The 18,130-nt window shown below is 57.9% G+C and overlaps 1 protein-coding gene across 4 annotated transcripts; it reads right to left on the minus strand.

The window, feature by feature from the left end:
• Positions 1–361: 361 nt before the first annotated feature.
• Positions 362–8,944, minus strand: POLM (DNA polymerase mu). 4 transcript variants are annotated; one of them, XM_081079448.1, is made up of 11 exons: positions 8,688–8,944; positions 6,886–7,069; positions 6,092–6,190; positions 5,786–5,956; positions 5,090–5,161; positions 3,332–3,452; positions 2,029–2,161; positions 1,835–1,937; positions 1,502–1,741; positions 1,333–1,416; positions 362–1,065 (listed from the first exon to the last, which is right to left on the minus strand). In XM_081079448.1, the coding sequence occupies exons 1-11, from the start codon at positions 8,858–8,860 to the stop codon at positions 835–837; spliced, it is 1,611 nt and encodes a 536-aa protein (XP_080935574.1). In that variant the 5' UTR covers positions 8,861–8,944; the 3' UTR covers positions 362–834. The 4 variants fall into 4 exon arrangements, with proteins under 4 accessions (XP_080935574.1, XP_080935576.1, XP_080935573.1 ...); XM_081079450.1 differs by having other exon boundaries at positions 362–1,135; XM_081079447.1 differs by having other exon boundaries at positions 1,502–1,937.
• Between the last annotated feature and the right edge of the window lie 9,186 nt (positions 8,945–18,130).

An 18,130-nucleotide genomic window follows, 5' to 3' on the forward strand; every position in this document is an offset into this window, starting at 1 on the left:
GGGCGCTAGCAGACACAGTGCTTCTCCAGGGAAAGGCTCCCCATGAGCTCAGGGCTCCCAGCCCTGTCAACCCCTTCCTGCTCCCAGGGGCCTGAGGCAGACATGCAAAAATCCCACCCGCTTTCTCCTAGTCACTCAACACAACTGGGGACAAGCGTGCGTTTCAGCAGACAGGCCAGGCCTGAAAGGTTTTGTATAGTCTGGTTCCACTTATGTGACATTCAGGAGAAGGCAAAACTGGGGGGCCAGATGAGAGGGTTAGGGAAGGGGAACATGTGACCACAATGGGACAGCATGAGGGGGTGTCCTGATTTTGGTGGAGGTGAACAGGTGTACACGTGTTAACACGCAGAAAACTGTATGTGGCAAGAATCGGTTTTATTGCATCTTAGTTTAAAAAATGTTTTTTAATGTGACGGGTCAGGGAAGTCTTTACTTGACAGACACTTTTGGGACAGAAGAGTAATTCCAGGTGGGTGGTTGGGTGAGGGCACCCCTGGGGATTTGAGGAACAGGACACCATGAGGCCAGGCCCCTGGGGAGAGAGTGACACAGCCCCTAGCCATGTGGGTGTCTGGGGCACTGCAAGTGGGAATGAGCTGGGCTCAGTCACAGAGCAGGGGCTGGGGGGCGGGCCTCACTGGGAGAGGAGGAGCAGAAATGCTGGGGCCGTGGGGACACAGTGAGGACTTGGGGTTTACTGAGCAAGGTGGGCCACCGCTGGAGGGCTTTGAGCAAGGAGTGACACCACGTGACCTGCTTTTAAAAAGCTGCTTCCAACTGACCCTAAAAGGAAGCCTGATTGGGGGCGAGAGGCAAACCCAGGCAGTGGGGTCAGTTGAAAGTTCTCTTCCAATTCCCTACCCCGGCCTTGGGTCGGACGGGTGTGGGCAGGGTGTGCGGCACACCAGACGAGGGTCCACTCCGGAGGGTGAAAACTTGGACGGCAGTGCAGCTTCTGCCTGGAGACGTTCTGTGGCCAAGGGCATCCATGGGGTTCAGCTGGCTGAGCAGCCCCCCCAGTGTTTCTGAAGAGTGGCAGACAGGATCAGGCGTTTCTCTGCTCTGGGGGGAGGTATGCAAGACCCAAGTGTCTGAAGATGTCTTCCTCTGCAGCCACATGGACAAACGCCTTCTGCGAGGGGAGTGGAGACCTTGGTGCTTGAGCACAACCCCCACAACCTGTAGCGGCTTCCCTGAGGAAAGTGGGTGGCAGGGAGGCGGGGAGGGACAGAGCACAGCAGCCGGAGTGGCTGTGTCTCAGGGCCCTGCCTGTGGACTCCAGGCTGTGGGCCATGGGACAGACGGCCCCAACCCCGCCCAGCAACACACCTGCTCCGGGTCGTACAGCCCCCGGCTATTCAGCCACAGCCCCCTCTCGGTCCGGCTGAAGCGGCGAAGCTCACGCTCAAAATGCTGGGGTGGAGGGGTGACAGTCTCAGTAGGCCCCGGGACTCCTGGCCCCGTCAGGCCAGACGCCACACCCCACAGCACACCCTACCTTGGAGCCAGTCCAGCCGAGCAGGGCAAAGGGGTACTGGCCAATGGGCACGACCACTAGGTCCACACGCACAGCCTTCCAGGCGGGGCCGGGCCTCTGGGGCCCCCCCACAGCAGCCCCTGAGGGTCTCAGCAGGCGGAAAATGCAGAAGCTGCTCTCAAAGGTGTCCATGTTGTGGCTCTGTCGCATCCGGTGAGCGGGGTCTCCGCAGCGGCGGTGCTGCTGGTACAGGACGAGGCCCTGGAGGGGGACAGCAGGTATGACTGGCACTGCGCCTGCGGCCGGGCGGGCAGGCCCGGGTGCCAGTGGGCCCCAGCGGGTCCCAGCGTTCACCTGCTTCTTCAGGTAGTGCAACACTCTGGGCAGCAGCCCCGCCTCCTGGCCCTCCTGGGGGTGGGTGATGAGGAAGTCCACGTCGTGGCCCTGCAACCTCCCCCTGAGGGGGCAAGCGTGACTCCGCCATCCAGTGCACGGCCTCTGTGCTCTTAGAGGCCTGCAGTGGGGGAAGGCCCACCTCAAGCCATTACCTCCGGAAGCTCCCAGCCAGCGTGACGGTGGCCCCAGGGAGGGCCTGGCCCACGGCTGCCTCCACCACCAGCTGCAGGGCCTCCGCGTCGGACCGCTGCACCGGGCGGCTCAGGTCCCCATAGTGCTGCAGTCCTGTGGGCGGCAGCTCTCCTGAGCTCCCAGCTCAGCTCTCCCCAGTGCCCTCCTCCCTTCTAAACACGGAACTTCTATTTTGAGATAACTACATCCACATGCAGTTGAAAGAAACACCAGGTCCTCTGTGCCCTCTATCCAGCCCCGCAGTGTAACATCTACGTCATACCCACTCAAATGCTGAGGCCGACACAGCCAAAATCCAGGCTCCTTTCAGTGCCTCAGCTTTCCCATCCATGAATGGGACCAGCAGTTGGTAAAAAGACACAGAAGAGGACGTCCATAGCACTTGGGAGCAGCTTACTGTAGCCCAAGTACATCTGCTCACCTGTCAGGACTCTGTACCTTCACTTAGGAGCCAGGAATGGGAAGTGTAGCAGCAAGAGCACCTGGCAGAGCCAGCTCAGCGCTGCTGCCTCTGGCTTTACCACGTCCTGGGAGAGGTGGCTCAGTGAACCAGCGGGTGTCACACAGCTTTGTGGGTCTGACTCCCTGCTGATCGACGAGGCAGGTCTCCTAGGATCCCACCCGGCCCCCGATCACGGCTGGCGCGCCTCCTGCAGCCCCGGGGAAGACACTCAGAGGCAGTGGGTGCTGGGCTATGGGGCTCCCTCAGGCCACACAGGCAGAACGGACTATCTGCTCAACACCTGCTACCCTCAGACAGGTGTCCATGGCGTCCCACACTTCACAGAGGACGGAAGGGAGGCTCGGAGAATTTTAGTCTCAGGGCCATGGCCACCTACCTACCTAGTAAGTGGCAGAGATGGGACTCACACCCAGCCAAGCCAACACTCAAGTTCATGTTTTTTCCACCTCACAGTGCCACTTCCAAAGAGCAGGCCCCTCCCTGCGCCTCTTCTATCGCACAGGTCCCCTGGCCATCGGTCAGCAGTCAGGCACGCCAGGCCCAGGTCGTTCAGACAGGCCCTCCCTGGAATCAGGAGGAAGGGCCCAGGCCTGGTCCAGTCAAAGTCTAACCAGAAAGTCCTGAATGTCACGTTAGCTACTGTGACCATCGTCGTTCACTGAGAAAGAGCTGCGGTGGGTCCTCCCTCCACTGGGTGGAGGCTCAGGAAGCCCACTGGAGGTGCCCACCTTGCCATGGGCCCCGTGCCCACCCCCTCCCGTCCTCCAGAGACCCTCCTTGTGGGCCTCTCTGCAGCTCACCTGCTTGCTGCTGCTGGGTCAGTCTCTGCACCTGTTCCCGGACATCGTCCAGCGTCCGCAGCCCTTCCCGGTACCACTGGTCAGCAGTCCTGACTCCAACCCCAAAGATCCCGGTGAAGAGCTGCTGGGATGAGCACAGCCCAGTCAGGGGCCAGGGGCAGAGCTCCTACAGCAACCAACGTGCAGGTGGAGACACTGAGGTGCAAAGGGGTCGCCAGTGGCCTCAGTGTCATCATGCAGCGTGCCCAGTGCTGCCCCACTGCTATTTTTTGAGTTTAAGCAACCTGCCCGAGGCCACACAGCGGTGCACTGGCAGGATTCCAACCCTGAGCCTGGCCTATGCAGCGCCCCCTCCAGCGGACGGCAGGGGAAGGCTCCAGGCACCTTGGTCTCCTCCCCTGGGAAAGGTCTGTCCCCAGAACTTGTGCACTTCCGGCCTGTGATTCCATCACCACGACAGCCACCTAACGGCAGCTGAGGCTCATCAGTGCGGTTCTCCTGAACCAACAGCGGCCCCCTAACAACTTGAGGGCGGGTTTAGTAGGAACTGGTGGGGATGAAGCTGGGGCTGGCAGGGCTGCACTCCAGGCTCACACAGCAGCTGTCACTGCCCAGCCAGTGGTCAGCACACACACCCAGGCCAGTGCAGACGACATGACTGGAGCTGACCTCTCATGGGGTGGCTGGCCGTCCTCACGCGGTGAACTGTGACCCCAGCCCAACCAAGTCACCTGTGCCTTACAACCCATTGGTTGGGGTAGGCACCTGTCCTAGGCCGTCCAGTCAGAGCCCCTCCAGGAATTTCTGGCACTAAAACAGATCAGGGTGGAGGCAGCAGCGTCTGGCAGGAGCACCTTCTCTGGCCACGTCTGACCTGGGAGGCCGCTGGTCAGGCCGAGAAGGAACAGCAGACCCACTTCCTGCAGACCCACTGCAACCCTTTCTGGGTTGTGCTGCCATCCTCCCCTTGATCCCCATAACCAAGAGCATGAGCTGGGTCACTGTCACCAACAGAGTACCGAGAGGAAATACGCTGAGAAGAACCCGATCATGTTGTTTACAAAACTAAACTTCTGATTGTTAACGTACTTGTCTGCCCACTAGGATGCCTTCGGGACTCCAGTGCCCATGAGGCAGATGCCTCTGCCCTCCAGCTCCTGTGTGGCCCCCACACCCCCGCTCTCTGCATGCCTGAGCCCCTCTGCCCTCCACATGGCTCGTCCACCTTGAAGCCCCCGTGGATCCTCACAAGATTCTGTGCAACCCTCCACGGCAGCGATGACCCACCCTGCCAGGCCGGCCCCACAGGTCAGATCTGCTGGCCGCCAGCAACAAAAGCAGGGCGTCAGAGTGCACCCCCGAGGCACCGGGCAGCTGCACATCTGTCCAATGGGAGGTGAGGAGGAGCAGAGGGAAGGCACGCTGTGGACATGGCCAGGAAGACACCAAGATGTCAGCTGGACACAGAGCAAAAGTGTGCGGCCCGCAGGCCCTCCGCCTGGGGCACGCTGGGCCCAAATGCTGTTTAAGGTGCAGAGCACATAACGTCAGTGCCCAGTAAGGACACAGAGTGCTGACAGAGCCATCTTGGAAAAGAATCTTCTCCTTGCCTGTCTGTGGCTGCCTGTGAATATCAGGTGTCAGCTGCCACTTCCTCAGAGACCTTCTGTGACCCCCGGGTGGGGCCACTGCTCTGCTGCATGAACTGTACTGTCCCCTGGGGAAGAGGGCTGTGTTCCGCGGCCCCCCCATGCGCACCTTCATGCTCTGGTACCTCTCTGAGAGCCGGACTCTCTCCACCTCGTCACACACACCGTGTTCCAGCAGCTCCTGCGGGGGACACAAAGCTCTGAGCTGGGGCCGGGCCCGGCAGACCCCACACTCAGTGGCAGGCTCTGTGGTGTCAGGCCCCGAGGGACCTGGAAATGGACACTGCCCCAGAGGCACCCAGAGCGTCAGGCCCGGGAACACAGCTGCTCTGTCAGATGAGGAGCAAGCCCCAACGTGTGGAAACCACTCTCACAACAGGTGAAGAATTCAGTGTGACTTCATTTAAAAGCATAACTGAATTCAAAAGTACCTTTGTCACGATGTAGTGTCCTAGTGACATGTACAGAAGTACAACATTCCTCAAATATTCTGCACTTCAAGAGAGGGGCTTGTCCTCAGGGCTTCTCTGCACCATCCTGGTCAGTCAGGGCAGACGCTCACAGTGCCAGCCACTCCAGGCCCAGGGGAGCCCCTTGTATTGAGTTGTCAGCCACCATGAAGCACGTGCTGTGCTCCTACTTTACACATGAGGAATCTGAGTGGAGGGTGGCTTGTCACCGCCTGGGAGCCAGCAGCAACGTCTGGGCTCTGACCCACCTTGCCACCTGCTCTCCCCAGGCTTCAAGGCCGCCTCACCCCACTGGCGTTCACAACTCTGCCTTGAAAAGTGTGCTGGACACCTACCTGGACGACCCTGCAGGAATGCTCTCCAAAGTGCGGCAGGCCGTGGAGCTGGCTCAGGGCTGTGACCGGGCTGGGAAGGGCCTTGAGTACGGAGGCTGATCTGTAGAAGGACAGGAGGCGGCCCTCATTGCCTTCGAAGCCCGCTGCCTCTGCCAGCGTCTCCAGAGCCTCCTGCAAAGAGGGGCCCTGGGTGAGGGCGGGCTTCGGAGAGACTCGCCCAGCCCTCCAGCTGCCCCCCACCTGTTCCCATGGCCGGGAAGGGCAGAGTGGGGAGTCCTCTCAGCGAGACCAGGACCCACGGCTCACCGAGAAGCTGGTGTTGTGGTGTGTGAGGGGCGTGGGACGCTGGCAGGCGTAGGGCAGCACCCACACTGGGCTTGGCAGCCCCTGTCTGGACACAGCCACCTAGGGACGGGCAATGAACAGGCCACTGGGAAGCTGCAGAGCCGGCAGCCCCGAGAGCACTGCCTCTTCTGGATGGTCACCTAAGGTTCTCAGCAGACAGGACAGGAGCCAACTCTGAGACGGCAGAATGACCAGAAGCGTGGGGCAAAGATGGCGCCGCCCTGCAGAGCAGGCCCGAGTGGCAGTAGTGACACCCCCTGCCAACCCTCATGGACACATTTCCTGCATGTAGCCCACCTCCCAAAAGCCTGTCCTCCCCACCTCAGATGGGGACGTTGCGGCCTCATGGCTCCCAGGCAGAGCCAGGATTTGAATGTAGGCAGCGTGCTCCGAGCGCCCAGCAGCATCCCCACCTCTGCTCAGCCAGGAAGCACAGAGGTCAGCAGCGGCCATGAGCCTCACAGCCTCTCAAAGACAGCCTCCTGTGGGCCCTCGTGCCACCTCACTTAGGGGTCACAGTCATCGACTTGGTGAACATGAAAAGCCACAAGATGCCAAAACTAAGTGGACGCCAAGAGTCTGCGCCAGTGGTGACAGCAGAAGCTGGGATGGGCCGGCTTGCTGGTGTGGGCAGAGCCCTCACTGCCCACCTCATCTGGACAGAGGCACTGCCGCCATGTTAGCTGTCCCAGCTGGGCTGCAGCCTGCAGTGGGGCTTTCCCTGTGGCCCCACACGAATCCACCGCCCAGCTCACCTCCAGGCGGTGCCGGCCCTCCACAGGTACAGGCTGCCCAGCTGCCATGCTCTCTGTGAACCAGCTGATGTCCAGCAGTGCTGGGCGGGCACAACCAGGGGGAAGTGGTGCCACCCTGCTCTCCAGCCAGCAGACGGCGTCCTCAGCTGAGGTCTGCTCCATCACCACATGTGTCACCTCGCAGCTGGGCAGAGGGACGGGGGAGGGGTGAGGCCCGGGCCTTTTCCAGGCTTGCCATCCTTCCCGCTTCACTCCATACGTCCAAGGCTTTGCTCTGCCTGGTGGGCACCTGTTGGTTCTCCAGATGGCATCGTCTCAGAAGGACTTCCCAGCCCTATTCCTGGCGGCCCTCTGCTCCAGCTACGATCACAAGCCCAGCCTGATTTTGTGTTGTCCTCCCACCCCAGAGAACGGAGTTCCTCAGGGGCAAGGACCAGGGGGCTTCATCTAAGCACTGGAGCCAGACAGCTTGGGCTTGAACCTCAGCTCTGCCACACCCTTGCTCGGTACGCCTGGGCACCTCATTTCCTGCTCTGTGAAGCAGAGATAATGACTGTCCCTTGTGGGGCTGTTGTAAAGAGTGAAGGAGCAAATGGGCCAAAGGGCTCAGCCAGTGCCCAGCACACTGAGCTGCTGTCATCCTCCTCCTCCCAGCAGGTAGGCAACACCCCTGGGAACAGTTAAGGTAAGAAAGAGCTGCAGGGGGACTGGCCTCTAGTTTGCTGGCTCTTTCCACTTCACACCTATGGGAGCCAGCTACCTTACTCTCCCTGTTGCCTCCGCAGCTGCTGTGTTTTAGTCGTCCTGCAGCCACTGGAGACCCACTTTCTCAGTCCCAGGAGAGAGGAGATGGCAGGATGGGGCTGTTAGCCAGTGACACTGTCCCGGCTGCCTACACCCACGCGGCTGTTTTGGAACCCTCTGGCACACACTGTCCCGTGACCTACAGATCGTGGCCCTAACTGCTGGCAGCACCCTTTTACAGAAGAGGCAACTGAGAGAAGAGCCACGGGCCATGACGTCCGAGGTCTAACGTGGAATCCAAAATCCTCGGGTGGCCCAGCCCCCGGGCCAGCCACGTGCAAATTCTCTCAGCCGCCTCAGTTGTTCAGAAACACGGCATGTGAAAGCGGCCGGGCAGCGGCCAAGTCCCGAGCACCGGCATTCTGTGCTTAGGCCGTCACACCACACAGCGATGTCGTCCGGTCCACCGGGCGCGACAGCGCGGTGATGCCGGGCCGTGGGCGCCGCACCCACCCTGAGCCCTCAGGTAGGCTGCCTGAAAAGGCGGCCCCGCCTCCAGGTGAGCGGCCCCGCCCTCCGGTGGGCGGTCCCCTCAGGCGGGCGGCCCCGCCTCCAAGTGAGCGGCCCCGCCCTCCGGTGGGCGGTCCCCCTCAGGCGGGCGGCCCCGCTCTCAAGCGGGCGGCCACGCCTCCAGGTGAGCGGCCCCGCCTCCAAGTGAGCGGCCCCGCCCTCCGGTGGGCGGTCCCCCTCAGGCGGGCGGCCCCGCTCTCAAGCGGGCGGCCACGCCTCCAGGTGAGCGGCCCCGCCTCCAGGTGAGCGGCCCCGCCCTCCGGTGGGCGGTCCCCCTCAGGCGGGCGGCCCCGCCTCCAGGTGAGCGGCCCCGCCTCCAGGTGAGCGGCCCCGCCCTCAGGTGGGCGGTCCCCTCAGGCGGGCGGCCCCGCTCTCAAGCGGGCGGCCACGCCTCCAGGTGAGCGGCCCCGCCTCCAAGTGAGCGGCCCCGCCCTCCGGTGGGCGGTCCCCCTCAGGCGGGCGGCCCCGCCTGGCCGCGAGGGGCGCACCTGTAAGCGTCCAGCACGCGGAAGCCCTTGGACAGCGCCAGGCGTGTGAGGAAGGCCCGGCGGCTGCGGCCCATGCGCGGCTCCGCCAGGTAGATGGTGACGCCGGGGAAGCATGCCGCGGAGGAGATAGCGCCGGGGGTCCCCACCCGAGCGCGCCGCCGTTTCGGGAGCATAGTCGCCGGGGCCTGGAGCGGCGCTGGGCGAACGTAGCGTGAAGGCGGGCGGGGGCCGGCAGGAAGCCGGAAATCATGCCGACGGAAGCCGAGTGGAAGGGGAGGTGGCGCGGGGCTCCACCCGCGGCAGGTCCCGCCCCGTGCAAATTGCGCAACAGAGCGCTATGGGGGGTCCCGGGCTCCCACCGGATTGGGTGTCGCGGCCGCTGGGCGCCAGAGGCCCCGCCTCTATGCAAATGAAGCAGAGGGCGCGCCTTCTTTTTAAATTACTCTCGAGGAAAGCCGCGTCGGGCTCCTGGGACCACGCGGGTCCAGAGACCCGGCGAGGCGGGGTTATGGTCGGGGGGTGGGGGCCCATCCTCGGCCCGCGGGAGGGGGCGGAATCGGCCCTTGGCCGAGCCTGGCGCGAGGTATCGGCGAGCCCGGAGGGGCTGCGGGCGGGGGCGCGGAGACGTGGCGGCGCGGGGTCCCGGGACGGCGCCGTGGGGCACAGGCGCCAGCCTGCACCGTGCAGGTGGAGCGGCCACTTCAAACCCGGGGGATGATTTTTAGTCGAAGGGCGTTGGACGACTGGCCGGCCATTTGGAAAAATAGAAGTTAGATCCCTCCCTCACTCCTTCACATTAAAATAAAATCCAGATGGATCAAACATTCAAATCTAAAACAAGGCACTGGAAAGTTGATGAATATTTTTATAGCCTAACTATCACAATAAATCTGAAACACTGAAGGAAAAGAATGACACACTTGACTACATAGAAATTTTAAAATGTATTTTAAAATTAAAAGGCAAACCAGAGAAAAACTGACATATTTTGAAATTAAGTCTAATTCGTGTCATTATGAAATTGTCCACAGATAAATAAAGAAAAGGCAATGATCTAATGGAGAAATTGGCAAGAACACCAATAGGCAATTCAGGAAAGAAATGCTGCTCATAAACTTATACCAGGTTGGCTGTGCTGTCCAATCATTAGAGAAGTGCAAATGTAAGTGAGAAATCTACCTGTTGCATTGTCAAACGTTTAAAAAATTGACTACATGTTTTGAAAGTGTGACGGAATTGGCAGTTTGTAGGAAGGACATTTTGAAAATCAGTTCGGCAACCATATCAAACAAAAAAAAAGCAAAAAATCACACCCAACAATTCCGTTTCTAAGGTTGGGATTATGTTGAATCTACAGATCAGGTTGGGAAAGCTGACACCTGGAAAATATTGATGGTTCCTGTGTTTCTCTCATTTTCAGGCACTATGTTTTGGAATCTCCTTACAGCAGTGTAGCCGGACTCCGGACTCCGATGAACAGATAGGACAGGCCAGCTGTGACCCCTGCCCCACCCCTCTCCTCTATCTTCTCCCACCTGCAGGGGCACAGAGCTGAGGGAGGCAGGTCCCTTAGCCTCCCAAGTCAGCTGTCTCCTGCAAGCCTGTCCTCTGCATCCCCAGGGCACACACTCCAGGATGGGGCTTGTGGCCCTGTGCTCACCACCCCTCTCATTTCTCCTCCTGTCAGCATGGAAAAGGGCTCTCCTAGGGTCTCTGTAAAACGTGGGAGCCTAGTTCCCCATCTGTGGGTCCCATCTCTCCTCAGGGAGCAGACCTCTATCCCCTGGAACCATTTCCTTTGAATGTCCTCTGTCTCTGACCAGGGCAGAAGCAGCTTTTCATGACCCATCATACCTGAATACCTAAAACTCTGGGCAGCTTGCCAGAATGAGGAACACAGGGCCTCCCACAGGTGCAGGGAGGTTTTGTGAGGGAGAGGGTGACCCTTCGTGCCCAATGAGTGGAAGCCTGGGTACCAGGGGCAAGGCCATGTTGTGGGTGGCATGCTCCTCTCCTCCCCTCCCTGGACCACCAGGTCGCTGTCCCTCCAGCTGGGAAGTGGAGAATTCATCCCTCTATTTCCAGTACACCTGGCTCAGGGTTCCCAGATTCCTAAGTACCCAGCTTCCTGCTCCCCACACTGAGACCACCCCACAAAAAGTCAGACCACACGGGTGACCTCCAGGCTGGGCCCTTTCAGCTGCTCTGAGGGTGGAGTCTGCCTCCCTGCTCCGCTCTCATATGTGTTCTGGATTCGTTTTATCCAGATGTATGAGCTTGCATTTTCCCAAGATTAATCTCATCTAGCTAGCTATTTCTTGGTCCTGCTTCCAGCTTGGAGAGGTCCCTGGTGATCGTCTTGCAATCTTCATGACCTTTGTGGAGCTCCTGTTATGAAAGTCACTTCAGTGCCCTGGGCACCTGTCCCTGACCTGTGGGGCCAGGACTGTGTGCTGCCTCTTGGGCCGCCCCTGCTGTCGGTTACGGCTCCTGTGAGCTGCTTGCCAGTAGTGCTCGGTGAGCATGCAGTCAGACTGCTAATGTTGGCCTGAGCTCCTGAGGGCCGCTGGCCTCGGGCCTTCTTGAGCTACCCACCGCACGGCGGCTTTGGATTACCTGGTGTATTAGTCCTCTCAGGCTGACAAAACAAGATACCACAGACTGGGCAGCTTCAGCAACAGAAACTTATTTCTTACCGTTTTGCAGGCCGGAAGTCAAGGCTCAAGGTGTGTTTCATTCAGAGGCCAACTCTCATGGTTTGTAGGTGGCTGCCATCTTACTGTGTGCTCACATGACCTCTTTGTGCATGCAAAGAGACAGACACATGGAGAGAGATCTCTTCCTCTTACAAGGCCACAAGTCCTGTCGAATTAGGACCCTACTCTTATGATCCCATATAATCTTTTACCTTCTAAAAGCCCTCTCTCCAAATACAGTCACTTTTGGTTAAGGTTCAACATATGAATTTAGGAGGACACAATTCAGTCCACAGTGCCTGGTGTATTAGTGTCCTGTGGCTGCTGTAACAAATGGTCACACACTGGGTGGCTTAACACAACAGAAATTTATTCTCTCCCCGTGCTGGAGGCTAGACGTCTAAGATTAAAGTGTCAGCGGGGCCGCGCCCCCTCTGAAAGCTCTGGAGGGACCTCCCTGCCTCTTCTAGAGTCTGTGGCTCACAGTGTCCTGCCCTCGTGGCCACAGGCCTCCAGTCTCTGCCCCAGTTCCAATGGCTACCTTTCCTCCGAACCTTCTTTTCTTACAAAGGCACCAGGCATTGCATGTTGGGCCCACCCTAATTCAGGATGACCTCATCTTGAAAATCTTATGTTAATTCCATCTGCAAAGACCTTTATTCAAAATAAGGTCACATTCTAAGGTTCCAGGTGGACATGAATTGGGGGGCCATCATTCACCCCACTACCCTGAGTCCACAGCGGTGACCTGGGCTCGCTCAGCTCTGGACTCCGTGACAGACCACATGACCCCAGCCGGGTGGCAACCTTCCCTGATCTGCAAAGATCCATCAATTGATAACCAAGATGCCGGTAACTAAGACCCCACTGGGCTATAGTAGCTGTGTCCTCTGCTGGAAGGAAGGTTCCTGGGGGAACCTCCCTGCATGGGCTTAGAGCCAGTCTATGTTCAGTCTAGCACCACCTTCATGTTGCATGTGGCTGTCATGCCCTCAGCACATGCGTCTTAGCAGGACACACCCCTGTGCCCGTGATGAGCCGAGCTGGTACAGCCTGGGGCTGGCCAGCCTGTTCACATCCCCACAGGGGACCCTAAGGGCAGGCCTTGGGGACACGTGGGTGGCGGTCGCCCAGAATTCTAGGTCTTTGCAGCTCCAGACACTGAGTGTGGTGGGGTGGGGGTGGCTGGTTAGCTCAGTTGGTTAGAGCGTGGTGCAAATACTACCAAGATTGCCGGTTCGATCCCTGCATAGGGCACTGTGAGTGGTGGCCTCCTTAAAAAAAAAAAAAAAAAAAAAGACACTGAGTGTGACCCTGCACCCTTAGGGATGGTGTTTGTACACAGCACTCGAAGTGTGTGATTTAGGGGGGCAGGGGCCTGAGCTGACGGAAGGTGAGGGTCTCTGCAATATGGACTGGGAGGGACATGTTGCCAAAGCCCCCACCATGGAAGTGGGGGAGGAGGAGGATCGAGCCCAGAATTCTGGGTCACTGGAATCCTGTGCAGGAGAAGGGGGCCATGATGGAGCGTGGAGGCCCTGGGCTTAGTACTGACAACCCTGGGCCCCGCAGTGGCCTCAGGTGTATCCTGGGACCCCTCTCCAATGGCAGGAGGATGCGGCTGGGGATGTCCCTTATTTTTGTTGGCTGAGCTTCTGGCTCAGGTTTGCGAACAAACACACAAACACGTGAATACCTGACACACAAACTCAGTATAAAATTGCCTATACCACAATTTGTTTCTTATGCTTACAGTTTTTTTGGGTTTCGGTTTTTTATACCTTCCTCTACAAGGTACCAGTTTTTTTAGTAAGATTTTAGTAATCTTACCAGACATAAAAGTAAAAAGAATGTCATCTGTAAGAAAGACTGTTAATTATTCCTCAGTATCTATGAACTCCTGCTTTAGTAGCAGAGCTCCTGGTACTTAGCTGGTACAAGTCCATCGGAAAGAGACTGCACTTCTCAGCTCCCCTTGTCGCTCCCCTTGTAGTGGCCTGTGACTGAGTTCTGGCAAAGGCCAACAAAAGGCACTTGGAGCTCTGTGTGAGCTTCTAGAAAGTGTTCTTAAGGGAAGAGATTGTGCTCTGCTGTTGCTTTTCCTCCTTTCTGCTGGTGTGAAGTAATGATGGCTGAATCTCAAGCAGCGGTTTTGCACCATGAGTAGAAGCCGTGTGTTGAGAACAAGGGAGCAACAAAATGAAGGAAGCCAGCATCTGGATTGTTAGGCTGCCAGACCAGGCTGGACTGCTTACCTCTGCGTTTATTTTACATGAGTACAAGTTTCCATTTTATTTTAACCATTGCTACATTGGGTTTTCCATCACTCACAGCTGATCCTGAGAAACCCTTTCAGGTAAGTGGAAGTTCGCAGGCTCTGGGTTGTAAATCAGTTGTCATTTAATTGGGGCCTCTCTGAGATGATTCAAACCTGATCTCGAATTTTTTTTTCCATTCAAGTTTTACTTGCTAGGTGATAGAGCTCTGAAGTCCTATCTTTCAAGTAGATTTTAAAGTTTGGAGGCTTTGTGTCCTTTCCAGAAATGATGTGGACTTTAAGTGTTGCTGTCTTGGGGTTGGCTGTGCCCGAGCCCCTGTCCTCCACACAGTTCCTACAGTTCCAGGACTGTTGTCAATCTCACGAGACGCTGTGAAGGTATTTATCCCGTGTTTGGCCATTTAACAGGTATTTACTCAGGGCATCTATGTGCCGGGCATGCCTCTGATGCGGGGGGTGTGTCATAAATATCACAGCCCCCATCCTTTAGCCTTGTGAAGCCAGCATTGCTGGTGGGGAGATGTGATAAACACGCGAGATGAGGGTCAGCCATCGCTGAGTAACCAGCCTCCTGACTCAGCCAATTGCGGCAATCACCTTTATTAGTCACACACCTGCCCGTCAGGCAGCCAGGCAGCTCGGCCTGTCTGGCCCAGGGCAGCTGGTCCCGCTGGCCTCCCTCATGTGTCCCACTGGAGAGACAGCGGTCTTAAATGGCCTCAGCTTTGCCCCTGGGGCCTTGTCCTCCAGCAGGCTACCCAGGTGTGCTCTCGTGGTTCTGGAAGGGAGTGGACAGGAGTGGGGATGCCACAAGTGTTTTCAAGCCTCTGTTTGAACCCAGCTTATTCCCCTGGTCAAAGCACTCACGTGGCCAAAGCCTGCAGTAAGTGTGTGTGAGTGTGTGGGGGGGGTTGGCTACAAAGTTAAAGGGCCCAGGGCCAAGGGTGTGGGCACAGGGAGGGCGCTTAACTGGAGACACTGATGCCATCGGTGTACTTTAATATGTCAGAGACGTGGAGAGTGGGAGGGACCCTTTCGGCATATATAGGGGAGGGCTGCCATTTTCCCCAGGGTGTTGGGGAAGGCTCAGGTGGGGAAGGGGCTTCAGGTAAAAGCGTGAGGTGTCTGAGGAGAGGGTGCTGCAGGCCTGAGGCAGGACGTGCCCCGTGTGGGTGGGATTTCCTCCCATGAACGTCAGACGTGTTGTATTAGTCTGGGTGGGCTGGTGAAGGCCTTCCCAGCGGCTAACACAGCACCTCACTCCTGGAAGTCCCTGTGGCCAGGCTGGACATCCCAGACTTGTCACCCCCGGAGCCACACGCTTCTCCCACAGCAACCCTCCAGGAAGGAAAGTCTGTCCTGCGGGGAGCGGGGGCCTGGGGCACATGCTCATTTAGAAGGTGGCGTCCCGTTTACCAGGCCCTCTGCTCCTCTTGCACCTCCTGGGGAGATCACTACTGCAGCCTCATCTGTGACCCCAGCAAACCTCAGCTGCAGCTGAACAAATGAGGTGAGGCCTAGTCCAGGTGCCAGGCCGAGCTCTCTGCGAAACGTGGCTGCAGTTCCGGGGGTGGAGGGCCTGAGCGGACAGGAGAGAGAGGACGGAAGAGGCCCCTGCCCCACCAGGCAGCTGTGGGACGGCCTGTCGAGGCTTGGCCGCCCTGGAGGCTTGGTTAGTGGCGTCCTGCAGAGAAACCCAACCCACAGGGAACGCACAGAGAGATTTGTTAGGAGGTCAGCTCACAGGGTTAGGAAGGGCCAGTCCCGCCATCTGCGTCTGCAAGCTGGGGGCCCCAGAAATGTGGCAGAGGCCTAGGAGCCAGGAAGGTCCGAGGGCAGGGAAGATGGACGTCTCTGCTCACTTGGGGACCGGGGCCCACCTGTGCTGGGGGGGGCCACCTGCTTTTCTCAGTCTACCAACTCAAGTCAGGAACTCCCTTTTGGACTTAACCCAGAAATAGTCAGCAGTCACCGGGCTGCCCTGGGCCCAGCCAGTGGACACACATCAGCCACCACAGTGGGTTGTTCTCTGCAGCCGAGTGGCCCTGAGTGACAGTAGCTCCCCAGCTCCACCCACACCATGACGGTTTTCATCTCTGAGCACCTGACATAGGAAACCAGTGCTCAGTATATTTTAATTTGCATTTTCATAATTTTTAGTAAGGTCAACATTTTTGCATATGTTTATTGGCCACTTAAGTTTCTTCTTTTGTGAATCGCCTGGATAGGTCTCACAACTCACTTTTAAAAATGGAAACAAAGTCAAATTAGCTTGAAAACTGCAAAGAGCTGTGTTTAACAGCTTCCCTTTATGTAAGACTTACTATTTCTCAGGCACAACTTTCCAGATTTCTCTTCATGCATCCCTGTGCCCCTTCACAAGGTAGTGATCGTGTTGTCATTACCCATTGTTCAGAAGAGGGAAACTGAGGCTCAGAGACAGGTTCCTAAAATGTCCCCTTGCTGATCTCAGGTTGCAGCTCTTTTCCCAGTGTTCTTTTTTTTTTTTTTTTTTTTGCCTTTTCATTTCATTTTCAGTATATTTTGAACAGAAAGCTACAACTTTTATGCAACCAAATTTCTCGATGTTTTCTTCTAGTCTCTGTTAGAAAAACTTCCCCAGTGAAGAATGTAAACATGGGTCCCGTTTCCTGTTAATATTGTGATGGTCCGTTTCAGCACCCACGTCTAACAGCCAGAGAGTGCACTGAGACAACGTGGGGTGCTTTTCTCCAGTGGGCCCCCGTTTGCAACTGAACGACCCTCCTTTCCCCACAGACTTGACACTGGCTGGCCGTCTCACTGGGCTTCTGCACGCCCTCCCATCTGGGGCTGCAGAATTACTCATGGCCCTGGAAGTCCGCCTCCCACCCCCTCAGCCCTACTCCCCACAGCTGTGGTGACCCCCCAGTCTCCCCAGGGGCTGGGTCCTGTGGTGAGTGGAAGGAATTTGGGTGAACTCTGCTCACTCAGCAGTCCCAGCCTGGGGAGCTGGGCGGGGACACCAGACTATGGAAAATCACATGTGGTTTTCACGTTGTTGGAAACCAAGAAACTTGTTGCCAATTGTTCACACGGCCAGACACTGTCTGGGAGACCCCAGGTCTCACAGCTCTGGGAACCACCTCCTGGGAATGTCCAGACTGCAGACAAGGTGTTGTTTTAGCAACCCACGCCCCCACGAGATGGAGAAGCAGAGGGACAGGCCAGGCCTGGAGGTGGACTCAGGACTCCAGGGGACTGGAGGGGCTGCTGTCTGATCTTGGAGCCTGCTGTCCAGAGCCCAGGCTTTCTGGGGCTTCTGGATAGGCCACCGCACACTCGTGCTGGCCAGCTGGGCTGTGGAGGTAGGTCCCTCAGCAGAGCCCACTTGGCGATCTGGGTATCTTGGCTTCCCTCCCTGGTGGCCTGGCCTCTAGTGACTGAGCTGCTGCCTCAGAGGCCCTGAGCATCCAGAAGGGCCTCATCCGGGCCTCCCAGGCCCTGCCACTCCTGCTCGTCCCTGTCTCTGTGTCCTGCCCCAGCTAGAACTCGGGCACGTGGGTCCTGTTGGCTGGTGCCCCATCGTCCTGTAGTCTCGTGGCCAGAGTCTGGGCAGCCTGGATGCCAAGAGCATTCGGTCTGGCCTCGAAGTCCTTGCCTAAACTTTCCCTGTCTCTGACATGCTGTGACCTGGACCCGTCACTTCTCCCTGGGCCTCAGTATCCTCAGTTAGAATTGGGGGAAGATGGCGCACATACTCAGCGAGTATTAGTCACTGCACAACCTGCCGTCCACAAGCCAGGACGCAGCTCGGGAGACTGATGTGAGGAGTCTCAAGCTGGGAGGCAGAGTCCCCCACAGGGCCGGACTCCACTTCCCAGGGGGTCAGTGTCCTCCCCTGGGCCCGGTCCCAGGGCTCCAGTTGCTGACTTCCTGTTCCCTCTGGCCCGTCTTCAGGGGAGGGCTGGACCTCTGGGCATAGCTCAGGTGGCACCATGTTGACAGCTCTGTCGGAACACACTCAGATGCATGTGCAAATGGCCTGGGGACCCGGAGGCAAGGAGGCTGGTACCGTTGGAGGGGAAGGCAGCTGGGGACTAGGGTGATGAGATCAAGGACTTTCCAGCCAGACATGAAATGGACGGTAACTCCTGGCAGGACGGCCTGGGGACACCTTGCAGCACCCAGGAAGCTAGGAAATGGTGCCCCTGGGTGCAGAGATTTCTGCTGAAACCTTTAACATGGATGAGTTCCCCCAGAGGCCCGGAGCATGATGGCTCCAATGGTGTGGGGTCACCCAGGGCTGGAGACATAGTCCTTGAGGGGCCCCTGCAAACCCTGGGTGTGGGTCATTTCTATGTCTCCACCTCGTGGAGAGGTGTGGTCCCCAGTGAGCTGAAGGCTGATGGGACTGACCTTCATACCTCCCAGGCCCAGGCCAGCATTGCCTTGAGGTCTGTCTGAGCAGCAAAGACAGATGCTGAGCT

The sequence above is a fragment of the Rhinolophus hipposideros genome (assembly GCF_964194185.1).
Source record: "Rhinolophus hipposideros genome assembly, chromosome: 18".
NCBI classification, from domain to species: Eukaryota; Metazoa; Chordata; class Mammalia; order Chiroptera; family Rhinolophidae; genus Rhinolophus; species Rhinolophus hipposideros.

What these genes read in the sequence shown, in the direction of transcription:
- POLM (XM_081079447.1), bottom strand. Translation starts at nt 8,860, where the DNA reads ATGCTCCCGAAACGGCGGCGCGCTCGGGTGGGGACCCCCGGCGCTATC. An exon ending in GACCCAGCAGCAGCAAGCAG is followed by an intron (nt 2,162 to 3,331) that starts GTGAGCTGCAGA and finishes TGCCGCCCACAG; the next exon opens with GACTGCAGCACTATGGGGAC. An exon ending in CTGGCTGGGAGCTTCCGGAG is followed by an intron (nt 1,938 to 2,028) that starts GTAATGGCTTGA and finishes TTGCCCCCTCAG; the next exon opens with GGGGAGGTTGCAGGGCCACG.